The 20014-nt window shown below is 34.9% G+C and overlaps 1 protein-coding gene across 3 annotated transcripts in view; it reads left to right on the top strand.

The window, feature by feature from the left end:
• FAM184A (family with sequence similarity 184 member A) overlaps positions 1-20014 on the top strand; it is a 121982-nt gene that overhangs the window by 75460 nt on the left and 26508 nt on the right. For all 3 annotated transcript variants that reach the window (XR_007462840.1, XM_049654257.1, XM_049654256.1), the window contains exon 10: positions 15684-15896. Coding sequence is in view for 2 of the 3 variants with exons in the window: in XM_049654257.1 (XP_049510214.1) it covers positions 15684-15896 (213 nt within the window). In the remaining variant the exon portion in view is untranslated. The remainder of the gene's footprint in view (positions 1-15683; positions 15897-20014) is intronic.

The raw sequence follows: 20014 nt of genomic DNA, 5'->3' as shown, positions 1-20014 counted from the left end.
GGGAGAGACATGGACTGTTCAGACATAGAACTGTGGAACTTTGTTGTTTGGGTCTGACTCTCCAGTTTGAACTTTGAGGCCCCAAGGTTATTTAGCTGGTGATAGCCACCATTGTATATGACAAAGTTTTTACCCTCCACATATCTACAGTGTAATAGAGGAAGATTTGTATACAGATACCTACAGTAAAAGTCACTGCAGTGAGTGACTATAAATGGTCTGGAGAGTCTGTACTATAGGAGCAATGATATGCTGGGTCTGGCTCCTACCAGCTCACATAGTTGTGATTGTGTACAGGCCTTCTCAGCTCCATATTCTGGGACATGTTGGTGGCTGGGAGTATTTACACCACAAATATCAGCATGTGCTACATATCAGGGCTTTATTTTTCAGAGAGCCTACATCCTTATCAGCTTACTGCTTGGTGGGAATATGGAGTAGAGAAAGAGTGACATAGCCAAAGTGATTGGGAAAATTTTCATTAAAGAGGTCAGCTTTAATGTGACTTTCAAATACGGTAAAGGATGAACACAAATATTTTTACTCATTCTATGTTTTATTGAATATACTATTATTTCCCAAGCACAGTGTATAAGGAGTACAGAAAAATGAGGTGTGGACAGCTGGGGAGATAGGTCATTGTGAAAAATTTTGACTTCCAAGCATAGGAGTTCAGAGTTCACTCAGTAAGCTATGGGATTCTGTCAAAGGTTTATGGATAGGAGAGTACCATGTTGAAAATTTCATTTTAGGAAGCTTAATGTGGTTGTGATTTTGAAGTGAGGATGAAATGGAAACATCTCAATAATCTACAGTGTCTGAAACAGAACTCTTGAATACACATGATGCACCCAACCATCACCCCTCAACAGAAACCAGACTCCTCCTCCTAGACTCTGCTGTCCATTCACTGCTCAGCCATCTCTGACTCCTCGTGCTGTGCCGCCAATCAATTCATCAGCATTTCCTGCTGCTCTCCCTTCAAAGTACACCTAGGATCTGATCATTTCCCAGCATTCCCTCCCCTACCAGCTAGTCCAGGCCACTTGCAGTTCTCTCCTACACTGCAAATGGAATCTGCACTTGGTCTTCCTGCTGCTTCTCTTGTCCGCCTACATATTATTTCCCAACCAGCCAGAGTGATGCTTTTAAAATGTTAAGTTGGATCATGTTACTCTCTTGCTTCACACTTTCCACCATCAGATTATAATCCACACTTTTACTGTGGCCTGTAGTAGCTTTATGATTTGTCCCCTACCAACATCATCTCCTGCCATTCCTTCCCTTCCTTTTCTGCAGTCGTGCTGGAAGACTTGGAATTCCTGGAACACACACACACACACACCAAGCTTAATCCATCTCAGGGCCTTTGCACCTGCCTCCACATGGAACCCGTTTTCCCTAGATCTTTATGGCTTTCTTTCACTTTGTTCGATTCTCTGCTCAATCTTAACTCTTCAAAAAGATCTTCCTTAGCCACTTTCTCTAAAATAGCATCCTCCATCACTCTGTGTCCTCCTATTCTGCTTTGTGTTTCTTCAAAACACTTATTACTGTATAGCATCATATTATTTACACTGTTAGAATGTAGTTCCATGAGAGCTGGGCCTTTATCTGTGCTATTCACTGTTGCACACCCAGATGCTTAAACTCCCTGGCATATAGCAAGCACTTGATAGTTGTTTGATGGAGTGAACAAAAACAGACACGGCTACTGAAGAGGCATTTGTCAAACATATGAAGCACAAATAATTCTACCCATTTAGGACCTGAATTAAGTTTATTTCATTGAGAACACAAGGGAAACTATAAAGAAAAAAAACATGTAATTTGATGGAATACTTTGGTAAAGGAGAAATAAATGTTAAAGTTGACTGAATTTGAAGCCAGAATAATCAAAAGGAAAAGCATCATCTGAGAGAGGGAAGTCATGAGCTCCTTAACTGGGGAGAAGGGGGATGATGAGATGGTCAGTTTGGTTTTAGATGTAGTGATTCTACCATCAGAGGAAATTTTGGAATTCTTCACACTCAATTGGAAAGATCAATGACATGAATGAGAAGTAGAGCATTAAAATAAGTGCTGGGGACACTTGGGTGGCTCAGTTGGTTAAGCATCCGACTTTGGCTCATGTCATGATCTTGTGGTTCCTAAGTTTGAGCCCCACATCGGGCTACATGCTGACAGCATGGAGCCTGGAGCCTACTTTGGATTCTGTGTCTCCCTCTCTCTCTCTGCCCCTCTCCCCTTCACACTCTGTCTCTCTCCCTCTCCCAAAAATAAACATTAAAAAAAAAATTTTTTTTAATATTTCAAAAAAGTGCTGTTGATCAAGAACAACTGAGAAGCCAGCTTCCTATGGCTGTTGCAGACTGTGTTCTGATATTTATTAATTAATTTGTTAATTAATTAATTTGTTAATTTATTTGAGAGAGAGAGAGAGAGAGAGCATTAGCTGGAGGGTGGGGGGCAGAGAGAGGTAGAGAGAGAATCCCAAGCAGGCTCCACCTGCCAGCACAGAGCCTGATGCAAGGCTCGAACCCATGAACTATGAGATCATGACCTGAGTCGAAGTTGGACACTTAACACACTAAGCCACCAAGGCACCCTGAAATAATTCTAACCTTTTTAAAAATATGGCTACTGAAAACTTTGTTTTTAATAAGAAAATTTAATTTTTTAACATTTATTTGTTTGTTTTGAGAGAGAGCATGAGAACAAGGGAGGGACAGCGAGAGGGATAGAGGATCCAAGGCAGGCTCCTTGCTGATAGCACAGAGCCCAGTCCAGGGCTTGAACCCACAAACTGTGAGATCATGACCTGAACTGAAGTCAGATGCTTAACTTACTAAGCCACCCAGGTGCCTCTGGCTACTGAAAACTTTTAAAATTACACACATGGCTCTCAGTTATAATGCTGTTAGACAGCAATGGTCTAGACTATTTAGATCAAAAATTCAAAGTAAATTTGGCTCAGTGCTCATTTTGCTAGCTCCATCTCCTAACTCTTAAATTAAGTTTTACATTAGGAAGGAATTCTCTTTAAAAACTGCATTTCTGCCTACTGAAAAAAAGATTATATTTGCATCAGTTTTTATGTTTTTTTAATTTTTTAATGTTTATTTTTTTGAGAGAGGGAGAGACAGAGTGCTAGCAGGGGAGGGGCAGAGAGAGAGAGAGAGAGAGAGGGAGACACAGAATCCGAAGCAGGCTCTAGGCTCTGAGTTGTCAGCACAGAGCCCAATGTCGGGCTCAAACTCAAACCACGAGATCATGACCTGAGCCTAAGTCAGACGCTTAACCGACTGAGCCACCCAGGCGCCCCTTATGTTTGTTTTAAAAGAATAACAATACTGCCTTTTAATGGAAGAACAGATACAAGTAGTTTCTGAGGTAGAGATTAGAAAGAGAGCTGGAATAATCATCTCTTCCCAGCTAGCTCAAAGACCTTGACAGAGCCCTGAGCAGTGATAGGACATCAATGAAGCTGACCCTGAAGGTTCTGAACCCTCTCCCTAGAAATTAGGAGAGCAGGAAACTATTTAGAAAAACATCAGAGATCTAGCTTGAGCCCGGGGAGAAGAGATGACTGGAGTAAGGAAAAGGGAAGTCAAAGGAAAAAGCAGAAGACCGAAGTGTAATAAAACATAGAGAAAAGCCACCTAGAATAGAGAGTGAGAATAGCAGGCAGGACCCAATTTTGCTTTCTCAGAAAATGTGCAATGGAATTAAAGTCTACCAAACCCAGCCAACATCCATTATCTTCCATACTTTTAGTTCCTGGATTCAAAGTTAATATGCAGTCTTTTCTTTAGTAAATATGGAAGCTTGTTCTTCATTTCTCTTCAGTCAAAAAAATTTATGATGTTGGAGCCCCTGGGTGGCTTAGTCAGTTAAGCATCTGACTGGCTCAGGTTATGATCGCATGGTTTGTGAGTTCGAGTCCCACACAGGGTGAGTTCAAGCCCCACCGTGGGTGAACACGAGCCCTGCTTTGGTGAGCCTCGCTTCTCTCTCTCTCTCTCTGCCCCTCGTGGGACTCTGTCTCTCTTTGCCTGTTGCTCACTTGCACCCTCTCTTTCTTTAAAAAAAAATAATAATGACATTATTTTAACTATATTATATCCTCTTTTATCAGACTTAAGTTGTTAGTGTTCTTCATCTTGAGATTTTTTTTCCAAGATAAATAGTACTAAATTGTTTTCTGAATTAATTCGCAAATCTAAAAATGTTTCATTTTCTTTTCCCTACCCAAACCTCCCTTTTTAGAAGTTTATCCAGTTCTTAAATTGGTACCTTTAGGAGAAGAGACTGAAGAGATGGAACAATGATGCCTACACCTGGCTTTAAAAAGAGATGCTTAAAATACTGGGTAGTGATTAATGTGTACTAAGCATATATATAAGTTCTGCAAAATACCATAGTAAGACCTTTGATGAAATGCAGAGCAGTTTGTGCCTCTTTCAGAAGTAGCAGGACCCAGAACACATCTGAAAAATACTTACGAACATTGAGATAGCACTGTAGTAACAAATCAACTTAATATATTTGTATTTCATATGACAAGGTACTAAAAAAAGCATTTTGGATCTGAAAAATTTCAATGGGTATATGATTATACAGTTATTTAAGATAATCTCTGAGGAAAGTGTTAAAAATTATCTAACATTAGCTTGTCTCTACTTTAATTTCATTTATTGTGTGTCTGTTATTACTACTTTAGTTTAAATACTGAACAATTATTCATGAATTTTTCTTCAATTTTTTGCTTTAGGAGAATTATTTTTTTAATTTTTTTTTTTTTTTTTTTTTTTTTTTTTTTGAGAGAGAAAGAGCACGAGCAAGGGAGGGGCAGAGAGAGAGGGAGACACAGAATCTGAAGCAGGCTCCAGTCTCTGAGCTGACATCACAGAGCCTGATGAGGGGCTCGAACTTGTGAACCACAAAATCATGACCTGAGCCGAAGTCGGATGCTTAACCGACTGAGTCACCCAAGCACCCCTGGGATAATTATTAAAGTTGTGATTTTCACTCTTAAAACTTAAGGTTGTTGGTTGCTTTTCTGTAGATATTAGTAAAACTTGAAATTAATATTAGAAAAGGACTTTACATAATTTGCTTTAAAAAATTACCATATTATATATTAAATATTGAATTTTGGAACATTTCATTAGGCTTTAACGTATTTTACTTGAATTGCAGTGTAAGATCATTGTACCTATTGTTTCAAGGTAATCAAAAATTTGATAAATGACGTTTCTTGTTTTAGTAATGAGAATTTTATTCTGTCGACATTTGATGACATTTTGACATCTGTCAAAAATTTAGTGCTGATAACACCATGTAGTGTGCTAGACCCATAATGGAGTCATAATAATCTCTGCCTTCCCAATGCTTATAATCTAGAAAGGAAGGAAAATAGAAATAACAGTTGGATACATTAACTCATTATAACTGTAGTACACATGTGTACCATGGGAACCTAACATAGTCTGGAAACTTGGGGAAGGTTTCTTTGCCTATAGGATCCTTTACCTAAGACCTGGAAGAGAGGCAGGAATCAGGGAAAGAGGAAAAGAACAGCATCCTAAGCAGAAGGGGACATATGTGCAAAGGCCCTCAGGCAGCCCCCAAACACCTTTGCTCTGGAGAGTAGAGAGCCAGGAAGCTGGGGAGGTAAGCAGGGTTGGATCACTTGGGGTCTTGTGATCCCCAAGGCTGGGAGTTTATCTAAAGAGCAATGAGGAGCTGTTGGAAGATTTTAATCAGGAGTATGAAATATTCAAGTATTATAATTTCAAAATTCTGCAGAATGGAGAATAGAATACAGTGGGACAAGTTAGGTGCCATTCAACAAATATCGTTCCCTCTTGTCGGTCTTTGTTTTGATCAATATTTTGAGGACAAATAGTATATTTGGTATACTCACTAGTTCATTTCTGTGAGAGGATACGTTTCGAAGTCTTAGAATCTTTTGGCCCCTGTCAACAGGATTTCTGCATGATTTGGATGTATGTATTTTTTCTAAATAACTTTTTTCTTTTTAACTTTGAAGCTTTCTTTTTACTGCTTATGTTATTATGGGGGAAAGGAAAAGTAAGGTAGAGAGTAGCAAAAACTAAATAATAAAATTCCATATCATTCAGTCTTTAAATAAGCATTCATTGATCCATTTACATTTTGCCACATACCTTTAGGCACTTTGGATACAAACTGTGAATAAGACAGTCATTGTCCTCCAAAAGCCTGTAATTCAGTGGATTTTAATATTTATATACCAATATGTTTACAAATTGCAAACATGTAAAACCTTGTGCTATTTTCTAAATGAATAAACTCAGGTTTAGAATAAATGTGATGACTCCTAAGAGCATAGTTTCTTACATACAAAGCTCTAAATTTCTTATTAAGCACAGCAACTTTTTATTTTGTTTTCTTTCTCACTTATCTGAAAGTCTGATTATATTCATCTTTCAAGAAAAGAAATTCTGAAACACATTCACTAGGCTTTCGATGTTGAGAAATCAGAGTGCTATCAGCGGAAGAGGATGTCCTGAGGCCCTTTTTACTCATCTCAAAAACTAACAAGAAGCTTAAGTTGTTTTAAAACAAATGGACTATTATATAGGGCATCAGTTTTTATCAACATGGATCTTGCTTATATAGAATGCTTGCTGAGTAACATCTTTGCATACAGACTTTTAGTTCATCCAATATTCTTTCAAGCAGACATTTACTTGGGGAATCTCATCTGTGTTGTGGCATAAAATACCATCTATGTGTCAGTGACTTCCAAAGTTAAATCTCTAGCCTTGATATCTTCACCTGAACTCAAAATCATTTGATTGGATAATTGGCATCTCAAATTTCACCTGCCTGACTCAGAAATACTGATTCCCAATCTCCGTCTGCCAACCCATCATCTTCATTTCTTGGCACTGCTTGTGGCTCAGAACAGAAACCGAAGAGTCATCCTTGATTTCTCTTTCCTTTATCTCTCATGTAATCTGTCAATCCTATTTATTCCACCTCTAAAACATACCATCAGCTTTTATCTACCCTAGTAAATACTGTGCCAAGCTTCCTATCCAGCCTCCCCAATGTCACTTTTCTTCAGAAGTACTCAAAGCAGTCTTTTATGATGTAGTCAGATCTTGTTATTCCCCTCCTTAAAATTCTCTCGAGGCGCTTCATTGAATTAAGGCTCTTATTCTGACTCCTTTATTGTCCTATAAGACCCTAAGACATCTGGCCCCTGAAAAATCACCCATCTTTTGTCATCCTCACAAACCTTCCCCCCCGGCACACATATCATATACACATGTACATCCAGTCACTCACAGCTCACTTCCACCTCAGGCTCTTTGTGCTAGCTAATCCACTTGCCTGGACACACTTTCCCCAGGATCAGTTATCTCATTTTGTGGCTGGCTTTTTCATTGATTTCAAGTTCAAATTTCACTTCTTTCAAAAGATCTTTCCTTACCATCTACCCAATATCACTTCCAGTCATTTCCTATCACAGCAATCTTTTTTTTTTTTTTTTATTGTAGAATACTACAATGTCATCAACTTCTTATTTTTGAATTTGTTTTTTGTATGTTTGTTTTATGGTCTTATTCAACTCTCTATATCACTCTGTACTTAAGATTATTTCCTGGAATTTAATAGTACCCCAATAAAGATTTTTTAGTTGAAAAACTAATCTTACTTCATTTATGTATTAACCAATTAGGGTATTGTGACCCAGTAGCACTAGTGCGTTTCCCCATTGCTGCAGCCAAGTCTGTGATGTAAGTCACCCCAGGTCACAGCTCAGGGACCGTATCTTTTGGTTTAGATATTTCCATGGCCTGTAACAGTGTGTTGACAGAGGCAGTACCCATGTGAGTTTAGATTCCAAGTGTTCAAATACACTTCTGTTGTACAGAATCTAAAGTCCAGAATTCCTAAGGGAAGACCTGGCATGCTATTTTGATATGTTGTGTTAGCCTAGCTTATCAATTAGTTCAGGAATCCTAAATAACATACATATTTTTGTCTGATGATATCTTAAAGAATGAAAAATCAAATCTACTTCCTAAGTAAATGCCATACATTTTAGATTAACTTCTAGTACTAGAACATCACTTCTGAGAAATAAAAGAAGTAAAACAAACAAGAAAAACAATTAAACGTCCCTTAGCTTTTTGTAAATTTTGTAAAGTCTGGAGAAGTATCTTTTTAGTATATAAAGAATATTGAGTATGAGAAAGCATGAAGAAAAAGTAAATAAAATTAATATGACATGTATATAAAAGAAAAAGTATATATGCATTTACAAAATATGTATTATGTATATTATGTATTCTGTATGTAATTTTATGTATTAAATCAATGAGAAACTTTAAATTGATCAGTTATGGAATAACTAAATAGAAATTAATCTTTTTTTTCTCAGCTTATTTTTATAACTCTGATATATTTGTATCTTAAACTGTATCTTATATTAGTCTAAATAAATTGTTTACCAAATAAAAACTAGTTTTAGCTTATGACACACCAAGGAATAATCACATTATGAAAGAGAGAATTATTTTCTGTCTGAAAATTTAATTATAGTGTCCAAAGTAGAAAGTATTCCACAGGCACTTATTTAAATTACTAATATAAATTTAAAATACTATTTTGTATTTTTAGAAAGCAAAAAAAAATGAGGCAATTGAAAATGAAATCACATTTTCTCTCATATTTGGGGAAAGAGAGGGTGTGGGTATTTCCAGTTGTTTTATATCACTGAAAATTTCAATGAACTTCTGAAAAATGAACCCAGATCATAAATAATTTTGCCAAATATATCCTAGAAAATAGGACTGAAGAGATATAAAAGCATCTCTTCTTTCTTTCCCCTAAATATAAAATCAGATTATTAGTAAATGTTCACATTTTTAATGATTATCTCATATTTATTTTTGGCCCCCAAATTATATAGTCAATCAAGTTAGTGTTTCAGTTCTCATCTGCTCATTTCTCTTGAGAAGTCTTTCATGAGCTTATATCAGTACTGAGTATAATGCTTTGAAGCATTTTATATTGTAGATTTCTGGGAGGAATTTAGAACAGTAAGATTTCTTCTACGTCCTTCAATAACCATTCTCTTTCCAACTGAATTCTGATTTATATGTACTGGCCTTCAGTATTTTGCATAGGTAAGTCTGCCATCCCACAAACATCAGATACTGTCTTAAGGGACTACAGATAATTTAGATTGTGTGTCTTAATTTTTTTGGTCTAATTCCTTTCCGAAAAACTGTTTTCAACTTATTTTTTCTTGAGCATATTATAACTAATGTTCTGTGTTTTACTCTCCCTTTTATATTCCTCTTTCTTTCACTTAGTTGATTTCTGAATGTTTCCCTTTATTCCTTTGATCTTTTCTTCCTAGCGGCACTCTCTGGGTGAAGCTTTGCATAAATCTATCAACAATGTAAGTGAACGGCACTTACAATTTGTACACAAGGGCATGTTGCACTTTTGATTTTGCATAAATATCATCACTGCTTTACAGCTTTAACTTACAATATAAAAAATACACTTCGGTATTCAATAAGTTATGTTTCATATATGGGTAACAAAAGCTTCTAACTTTCAGCCATTTGTTTGTGTATGTGCATACCTCTACCACATTGTATTAATAAGCAAATTTTTATTACAAAGCCAAGCAAGATTTTACCTTTCAAACATAGAATTCGTTATTTAAATTACTCTGAAAAATATTTTTGAAAACTGTTAACTACTTGACTGTCAAAACAATGGAAATAAGTGTAAATATATTTTTTCTTTTGGTAAACTAGTTTATTTTTTGAAAAAGTAATATCAATTAACAGGTGTTAGTTGTGAAGGTTCATGAGATTCAGGACATATTTTATATTTTGATGTTGTAATTATGAAAAGATTTAAGTGAAATGAAGTAAGTCCCTTTCCTAGGAATTGCCAAAGCTATTGTTTTTACTTAAATATGCAGAAATTAAGCTTCAAAGTAATATTCCTATATAAGCACCTCTTTAAAAAATTTTCATATATAATATGAAAAGAAAAAATGAAATTTATGTTTACCGTTCCCAACATTGTTCTTTAAAAAAAACAGAGCTGAAGATCTTTGAATATTTTTTTGATATCCTAGGCCAGAGGTTCACCAACTTTTTCTATAAAGCGCCAGATGGTAAATACTTTTGGCCTTGTAGGCCCTGCAGTTTTTCTGGTAGCTACTTGACTCTGTTGCTGTTGTAGGATGAAAGTGGCCATAACAATATGTGAACAAATCTGTGTGGCCGTGTTCTAGTAAAACTTAATTTACAACAGGCTGCAGTTTGGCAACTCCTGTCCTAGAGGACTCAAAGCTTGAGTCTAGAGATGTCCTATAAAATTTTGATACTTCTGGAGTGAAACTATTTCCTCATACCTTTCTAAATTATTTCTACTATGCAAGAAAAGACAACTTTATCTACCTTTAAAATTAAACTTTGCCTATGGAAAGAGCCCAAATGTCCATTGATGGATGAATGGATAAAGAAGATGTGGTATATACATACAATGGAGTATTACTCGGCAATCAAAAAGAATGAAATCTTGCCATTTGCAACTACAGGGATGGAACTTGAGGGTATTACGCTAAGCGAAATTAGAGAAAGACAAATATCATATGATTTCACTCATATGAGGACTTGAAGATACAAAAGACATGAACATGAAGGGAAGCAAAAATAATATAAAAACAGGGAGGGGGACAAAACAGAAGAGACTCTTAAATATAGAGAACAAACAGAGGTTTGCTGGAGAGGATGTGGGAGGGGGGATGGGCTAAATGAGTAAGGGCCTTAAGTAATCTACTCCTGAAATCATCATTGCACCATGTGCTAACTAACTTGGATATAAATTGTAAAAAATAAATAAATTATAGAAAGTTAAAAAAATTAAACTTTGCTTTCTACCTAAAACATAATTAGAAATACATGAATACATTGAACATCATTTTTAAAATATATTTTTAAAAATATTTTAATGTTTATTTATTTTTGAGAAAGAGACAGCATGAGCACAGGAGGGGCAGAGACACAGAATCTGAAGCAGGCTCCAGGCTCTGAGCTGTCAGCACAGAGCCCAACACAGGGCTTGAACTCACCAACTGTGAGATCATGATCTGAGCCATAGTCAGATGCTAACCGACTGAGCTACCTTAGTGCCACTAAAAAATGTATGTAAAAATAAGCAACAAAGATATTTATCCCAATGTTGGTGAAATAAGACTACAGTTAGAAATTCACATATAACCTAATAAGGATTTGGGCATGATCACTATATTAATCCAGTCTTTTTGACAAATATACTGATTGGGATAGAGATAAGAACCCAAATAAGGTAAGATTATTGTCAGAATTGTACTTCAGAATACTTGTGACAACATAGTCATCTTTACTTAAATAGTTATAAATGGAAAAACCTTAAATTGAAGTTAAATCAATTAGTAACTAGAATGAGAATGCCTTGATTCATCCATATAAAAGGTAAAAGGAGTTGGTGACACAATGAAATCCCCATTAATTAATTCCCTTTGGTAACATCAGTCATTGAGGATCAGCTCTTCTAAGTTGTCCTCATCCAAACAAAACATGACCGTGTCAGTGTTGTTCAGCAGAGTGAGCACCTACCCACCCCCTCCACACATTCTTGCCCAGCCTTCCATGCAAACAGTTGTCTGCTATATACTGTCTTGCTCTAAAAGACAAGTGGTTATTGAGACCTTTGTCCTTTATAAAAGCTGTCTACTTTCTTTCAACTAAGAATGAAAGAGTGATTGGGAACATACTGCAGAAATATCTTAAGGACATTAAGTAGGCATTTTTGGGGTTCTTAATTGATAAATTCAGTTTATAGGGTTTCTTAGAAAAATACCAAGAAATTATGAACAATTGAGAATTTTCTCAGAATGGTCATAATTTTCCTAAGCTTAAATTTACTTTTTTAGCTAGACTCTTCAAAAATAGCAAATTAGTGGTTAAAAACAAACAAACAAAAAAAGGAGTTAAAATATTCAGGGACCTTCAAATGTTTTACATGAACATTTATAGAAGTTGTTGATATAGTAATAAGTCTTCTCTAAGCCTCTGTTAGCAGTTTTTAATGTTGCTTTATATATTTGAAAGTATTGAACTGATATCATATGGTTTAGACTTTCTTATAATTTGTGTTGACTTTTCTTGTCAAAATTGTTAAGTATTTTGGCCTAACATAATTCCATATCCCATGTTGACATCCTATCACATCCAGTACTTCAGATTTGATTCATTTTCTATTTTGAGGGTGTTTTTTCATACACCATTGTGAAGGTACAGAATCCTTGTGAAATTGCCCCTAGGAAATAGATAAAACTTTCCATTCTCCAGAAAAATGTATCCATATGTTTTTAATTTTAGTCTTTTTGAAAAGTTTACAACACTTTATATTTGAAAAGATATCAGCGTTTTAAGTGGTACAGGTCCGAGGGTAGCAATTTCTATTGGCCTTTAAAATTGTTTGCAAAATATCTCGTAGCTATTAATCAATAGAATATACTATATAATTCATATCCAACTCCTGTGGTAAGAATTTTTTAAATTACTAAAATTCTTTTCTGAAATAAGGATTCTTTTGGTTTATTTAAAACCAACAAAGCAAAAAGCATTAAAATTTAAAATTATAACACATGTAAATAAACTAATACCACATAACTAGATACTTTGAATATATAATTTGAACCATTCTCATTCATTTATGAGAAATGGCTTTCTATAATTCTGTAATAAAAGTACTGATAAAGATTGCCTATACTATTTGATGTGAAGTCTATCTTTGTTCTCTTTTATTTTGAATTAATGAAGTTTCATATTAATTATGTATTTTCATAAAATATACTCAGCTGTTTAAGTTATAGCTATACATAAAACATTAGTTCATTTTACATTGCTTTGCTCATTATTTCTGTGTTTTAAAGTGCCATGTCACTGTCACGTTGAATAAAGGCTGATAATTTAATGCAATGCTACTAACTTATTTATAAAATGAGCGAAATAAGTTTTGATGCTGCACTGCATGATAAAGGCTTTCTGCATATAATTCATCTTATGGTATTGAGCATGAATCTAGAGATTTTATATAGCCTTAATATTATTTTGGTGTGCTTTTAAAGTTAAGAATACAGAATATCTAAGTATATTTGAACACTAAATTGCATGATAATGTCTTTTGCATATACTTTATATTTTATTGAATATAGATAACAAAAATTGATCTTATATCCCAAAATGAAAAATAATACTTTGGAATTTTTTCAAGGTAAACTATATTATTTTGTAAAATATTTAAATGTATTTCATTTAAGCTAGAGAGGTTTGAAAGTGTCCTTAGATTTTTTTTTCTTTTATAATTTTTTTTTAAACTTTATTTATTTTTGAGAGCAAGAGAGAGAGGGAGACAGACTTCCAAGCAGGCTCTACACAGCACAGAGCCCAACATGGGTCTCAAACTCGGGAACTGAGAGATCATGACCTGAATCAGAATCAAGAGTCGGATGCTTAACTGACTGAGCCACCCATGTGCCCCAAAAGTGTCCTTAGATTTTAAATATGTTACTGTTCTATTACTGTGGTTTCTCATTTTAAATACTCTATTTCTTCATAAGTTTCATCCTTAAATAGTTAAGTGTGAGTCCACTTTAGTCCAATTAACATATGGGAGAGCTCTTTTTGATGCAGTGAATTTTTGAAGTGGGTATTGCAGAAAATAAGATGCACTGCTATGAACTGATTGGCTTCTTACTAATCTAAGTGCACACTTAATTAAAGGACTGGACCCAGGGCTACTACTAGTCCATATGGTACCTGTGTGCAAGTTTGAAAAGCATGCCCACTTTCTTTGAGTGTATGCAGATGCATACGAGGGCAGATAGCTTAGTGAGCAGTTTGTTCACTGGTCCTTACTTGGCCAGGGGCCAATTAATCGATTTGAAAATATCAGTCATTATTCTACATGTAACATGGTCTTTTCCTAACATTTCCATATATGTTCTAATAAGTTATCACTAGAGACAAGGGTGTCACTGGGTCCCCATGCTGGGTATGAGACAAGGGTTGAACTTGGAAAGAGAGTGGGCAGGTAGGTGCCTTTTCTGTTTCAAGGGCCAGCTAGCTGGGAAGAAAATGACTACCAATTACACGTTAGTGTTCACAAACAACGCATTTTACCCTTTTGTAATGTACTTTTTCTTTCTGGACTGTCCTTAATATTCATCTTAATATTCATTTCATCCTGATTTTCTTTGCATAAAATGGTGAGAAGTCACATGGTATAATTTGTCTTAGTCTTCCTACTCTACAAGTATGTCCTTAGCTGCTGTTGTAACATTCTCCTTATTTTTTGCATCTCTGATGATTCTCCACCCTTTTTCTTTCCCAGGTCCCTTTTCCTTTGTGAGACATGTGAGGCATCCTATACCTGCCTTTCATCAGTCAAAAGAATATCTTATCCCATTTACAAAACTCACTTTCCTCTCTCCCTTAGTCTTCTTGGCCACAGAAACTGTTTTACTTGTATATAAACACATATAGCATCTTAAATTAATGGAATACAATTGACAACTTTTTGTCTGGTTCTCCTATGTTCCTTAGCTTCAAACTTCTATTACAATATGGTTGAGTTATCTAGTTCCAAGTTAGATTTTCCTGTGTATGAGAAGAGAAATAGATCAAATTAAATGGTTATATCAAACAAACAAATGAAATATGTATATATGTGTATACATGCGTTTGTGCTTTTATTCTTTAAAAGGGACTCAGAAGCAATGCAGACATTAAGGGTGATGTCTGTTTCAAAAGGAGTGACAAATCAGTTTTCCATTGGTAAAGAAAAGTACCTGACATTGTGAGGATATAAATAGAGGACTGTGGGATGTTTGTGGTTTTAAAAAGCTTGAAGTTTACAAATTGTTTGAATTAAATCAAAATTCAAAAGTGAACATCTTTTTTTTTTTACATAAGGATTCTAAACCATAAATGGAAAAATCTTTTATAAAGAGTAATTTTTTAAATCCTCACATAATCTTAGTTACCATTTATTGAGCACTTATTACATGCCAGGGGCTGTTCTAAGTGAACTACGTGTAGTAACACACTTCAGCTCACACGGCCTGGTGAGGTATTGGTCTAGTAAGTGACAGAGCTAAGATTTTAACTCAGAGCCCCCATTCTTAACTACTCAATTCTACCACCTCACAAATCAGCAGTTTAACTATTTATACTATCTCCTTGAAGGACTGTAACCTAATAAATACATTAACATTAGTTGTCCTGTTTTTATTTCATATTATGAATTTTTATCGCACTATAACACAGGTGTTCACTGTATTTCTAAATGTCGGGTGTTCTTTAGCTAGTCCACAAACTAAATACCAATAAAACTGTCTATTTTTAGGATATTATAAATAGAATTACAAGTGGTGATACCTAAATATTAAATATTTATAATATATTGCAAAACATTTTAAGTGGATACTTAAGGCAATTATTTTACTTTAGTTAATATCTTGGAAATGCTTTTTTCCCTTAGATTGGAAATTTGTTGTGAAGTATGCCTTGTATTTATTCTTCATTGTGTACCATTCTGTGGCATAGATTTCCTTGCTGAAACAGAATCTGGAGATGCAGCTTTCCCAGTCTCAGACTTCTTTGCAGCAACTGCAAGCCCAGTTCACACAAGAGCGACAACGACTTACACAAGAGCTTGAAGAATTAGAGGAACAACATCAACAGAGACATAAATCTTTGAAAGAAGCACATGTCCTTGCATTTCAAACTATGGAAGAAGAAAAGGAAAAGGAACAAAGAGTAAGTTTAATGTGATATATGTTCTGAGGTATCCGACAGCCTAATATATTATTATAAGCCTTCATGTTCTTAAGAATTCATTTTTTGCCTCCAAAAAATTATATATTGCTTTATTTCATTGTGTTTTCTAGAATTTTTCTTGTGGGGGTCAGAATAATTAAGCATACACACTAGTTACACAGATTAAACTAGGGCCAACATTTTATTTGTTTCCCACCATAATGCCAAATTCATGCTATGACCGATACACCATCTGGTTTGTCATATAATTGATGGTGGTTAAATAAATTTAGCATGGTCCTACTGAGCTGTAACCACTGTAATCACTTAATACTGTTTTGAACTTATAATTGCCTTTCATCAAATTTTTCAGTTTTCTCTCTCAGGTTGGATCTACAAAAGGCACAAATACCTAAGGAATTTATATTTTTTATCCCATATTTTTGTCCTCAGACTACTGACCCTCCTATAAAAAATTCACAATAAAATGAAATTAAAATAGTACAATTCCCTGTATACCTCCCCAAAGGCTATGTGAATAAGTAGTGATACAGAAAGATCATACAAAAGAGATTTAAATCAAATAGATACATTATTCTTCTTCTGTGTAAGACACTAGTTTGACATGTCGTAGTGTGATTAATTTTGGTTCAGTTTATTTCTTAACACTGTATTTTTCATTTTATTCTAAGGACTTTATAATTAAGATAAAACATTTGATAGAAAATGCAGTTTTACTAAGAATAATTTGCACCATATATAGTAAATTAATGATATAGGTTGTTTTATTTTATTTTATTTTTTTAAATTTTTTAATTTTTTTTTTTTCAACGTTTATTTTATTTTTTGGGACAGAGAGAGACAGAGCATGAACGGGGGAGGGACAGAGAGAGAGGGAGACACAGAATCGGAAACAGGCTCCAGGCTCTGAGCCATCAGCCCAGAGCCTGACGCGGGGCTCGAACTCACGGACCGTGAGATCGTGACCTGGCTGAAGTCGGACGCTTAACCGACTGCGCCACCCAGGCGCCCCAGGTTGTTTTATTTAAAAAAAAATTTTTTTTAATGTTTTTATTTATTTTTGAGACACAGAGAGACAGAGCATGAGCAGGGGAGGGGCAGAGAGAGACAGGGAGACACAGAATCTGAAGCAGGCTCCAGGCTCTAAGCTGTCAGCACAGAGCCTGACATGGGGCTCGAACTCATGGAGGGTGAGATCATGACCTGAGGTGAAGGCAGACGCTCAACTGACTGAGCCACCCAGGCGCCCCAATATAGGTTGTTTTCAATCCTTTATTTGGGTGCAGGCAACTATTTTAAGAAGTAGTAGGCTGTAAAGAAATTGTTAAAACAAAATCACATTCCATTAAAAACAATTGACTAGCCTCTCCAATAAATTATAGTCTATCGATCTTATCTGGAAAGTTAAGGAAGTTTCATTGGTTAAAAATTGGGCCTTATTTCCATTATCCGTGATGAATATAGATGCAAAAACTGTGAACAAAATATTAGCAAACCAAAATTAACAATACATTTAGAGAAATCCATACATTGTGATCACATGGGATTTATTCCAGGGATACAAGAATGGTTCCATATCTGCAAATCAGTGTAATTTACTGCATTATTAAATGAAGGATAAAAATCACATGATCATCTCAGTAGATGCAAGGAAAAGCATTTGACAAAATTCAACATTCATTTATGATAAAAACTCTCAACAAAGTGGGTATAAATGGAACACACCCTAATATAATAAAGGCTATCAGTGACAAAACCACAGCTAACATCATACTTAACAAAGAAAAGCTGAAAGCTTTTCCTCTAATACCAGGAACAAGACAAAGAAGCCCTCTTTCACCACTTTTGTTAAACATAGTATTCCAAGTCCCAGCCACAGCAATCAGACAAGAAAAAGAAATAAAAGGCATCCAGATTGATAAGGAAGAAGTAAAACTGTCACTATTTATAGATAACATGATACTATACATTGAAAATCCTAAAGAATCCACCAAAAAACTATTAGAATAAATGAATTCAGTAAAGTTGCAATATACAAAATTAATATATAGAAACCTGTTGGATACAGAAACCTGTTGGATATCTATACAGTAATAACAACTATCAGAGAAATTAAGAAAACCATCCCATGTACAATGGCATCAAAAGAGTAAAATACCTAGGAATAAATTTAACCAAGGAGGTGGGACTTGTACTCTGAAAACTGACATGGATGAAAGAAATTGAAGATAACACAAATAAGTGGAAAGATATGTCATGCTCCTGGATTGGAAGAATTAATATTGTTAAAATTTCCATGCTACCCAAGCAATCTCCAGCTTCAATGCAGTCACTATTGAAATTGCAATGGCATTCTACAAGAGTCTCATTTGAGACCTAGAGACCTCTGCAGGTTGAAAGTGTTGGAGAAACATCTATCATACAAATGGATGTTACGTCAAAAGAAAGCTGGCGTAGCAATACGTATATTGAACAAAACTGACTTTAGAAGAAAGATTAACGAGACAAAGAAGGATACTTACATAATAATAAAGGGCATAGTCCAACAAGAGGATATGACTATTGTAAATATTTATGCAACCAACATGGGAACACCCAAATACATGAAGTAGTTAATAGCAAGCATAAAGGAACTAATTGATACTAGAACAATTATAGGGAACTTTACCACTGCACTTACATCAAAGGATAGATCATCTAAACAGAAGATCACCAAGGAAACAATGGCTTTGAATGACACATTGAACCAGAGAGATTTAACAGATATATTTAGAACATGCCATCCTAAAACAGCAGAATACACACTGTTTTCAAGTGCACATGAAACATTCTCCAGAATAGATCACATATTAGGCCACAAAACAAGCCTCAAAAAATACAAGAATGAAGTCATACCATGTACCTTTTCTGACCTCAACGCTATGAAACTAGAAGTCAGCCACCAGAAAAAATCTGGAAAGACCACAAACACATGAAGGTAAATAACATGTTACTAAACAATGAATGGGTCAACCAGGAAATAAAAGAAGAAATTTAAAAGTACATGTAAACAAATGAAAATGAAAACACAACAGTTCAAAACCTTTGTGATGCAGCAAAGTGGTTCTAAGAGGGAGGTTTATAGCAATTCAGGCCTACCTCAGGAATCAAGAAGAATCTCAAATAAACAACCTAACCTTACAACAAAGGAACCAGAAAAAGAACAAACAAAACTTAAAACCAGCAGAAGGAAGGAAATAATAAAGATTAGAGCAGAAATAAATGATAATAGAGCTAAAAAAAAAAATCACTGAAACCAGGAGGTGGTTCTTTGAAGAAAAAAAAATGAATAAAATTGATGAACTTCTAGCCAGACTTATGAAGGAAAAAAAGACAAAGGACCCAAATAAATAAAACCAGAAGTGAGAGGGGAGAAATAACAACGAACACCACAGAAATGTGAGCAACTATAAGAGAATATTATGAAAAGCTATATATCAATAAATTGGACAACCTAGGAAAGATGGATAAATTCCTAGAAACATGTAACCTGCCAAAATTGAAACAGGAGGAAATAAAGAAATTTGAGCAGACTGATAACCAACAAAAAAATTGCATCAGTAATCAAAAAACTCCCAACAAACAAAAGTCCAGGATCAGATGGCTTCACAGGTGAAATCTACCAAACATTTAAAGAGTTAATACCTACTCTTCCCAAAGTATTGTAAAAAATGGAGAGGGAAAGAAAACTGCCAAATTCATACTATGGTGCCAGCATTATCCTGATACCAAAACCAGATAAAGACACCACTAAAAAAGAGACCAACAGGCAAGTATCTCTGATGAAACATAGATGCAAAACTCCTCAACAAAATACTAACAAACTGAGTCCAACAATACAGTAAAAAAAATCATTCTCATGGTCAAGTGGGATTTATTCTCTGGTTGCAAGGGTTCAATATTCAGTCAGCGTGATACATCACATATGATCATTTCAAGAGATGGAGGAAAAGCATTTGACAAAGTACAACATTGATTCATAATAAAAACCTTTAATAAACTCAGTTTAGAGGAACATACGTCAACTAAATAAAGCCTTTATGTGAAAAACCTATAGC

The sequence above is a fragment of the Panthera uncia genome (genome assembly GCF_023721935.1).
Source record: "Panthera uncia isolate 11264 chromosome B2 unlocalized genomic scaffold, Puncia_PCG_1.0 HiC_scaffold_24, whole genome shotgun sequence".
NCBI lineage: Eukaryota > Metazoa > Chordata > Mammalia > Carnivora > Felidae > Panthera > Panthera uncia.
The sequence above is the reverse complement of the archived record's forward strand: the minus strand, read 5'-3'. Positions and strand labels throughout refer to the sequence as shown.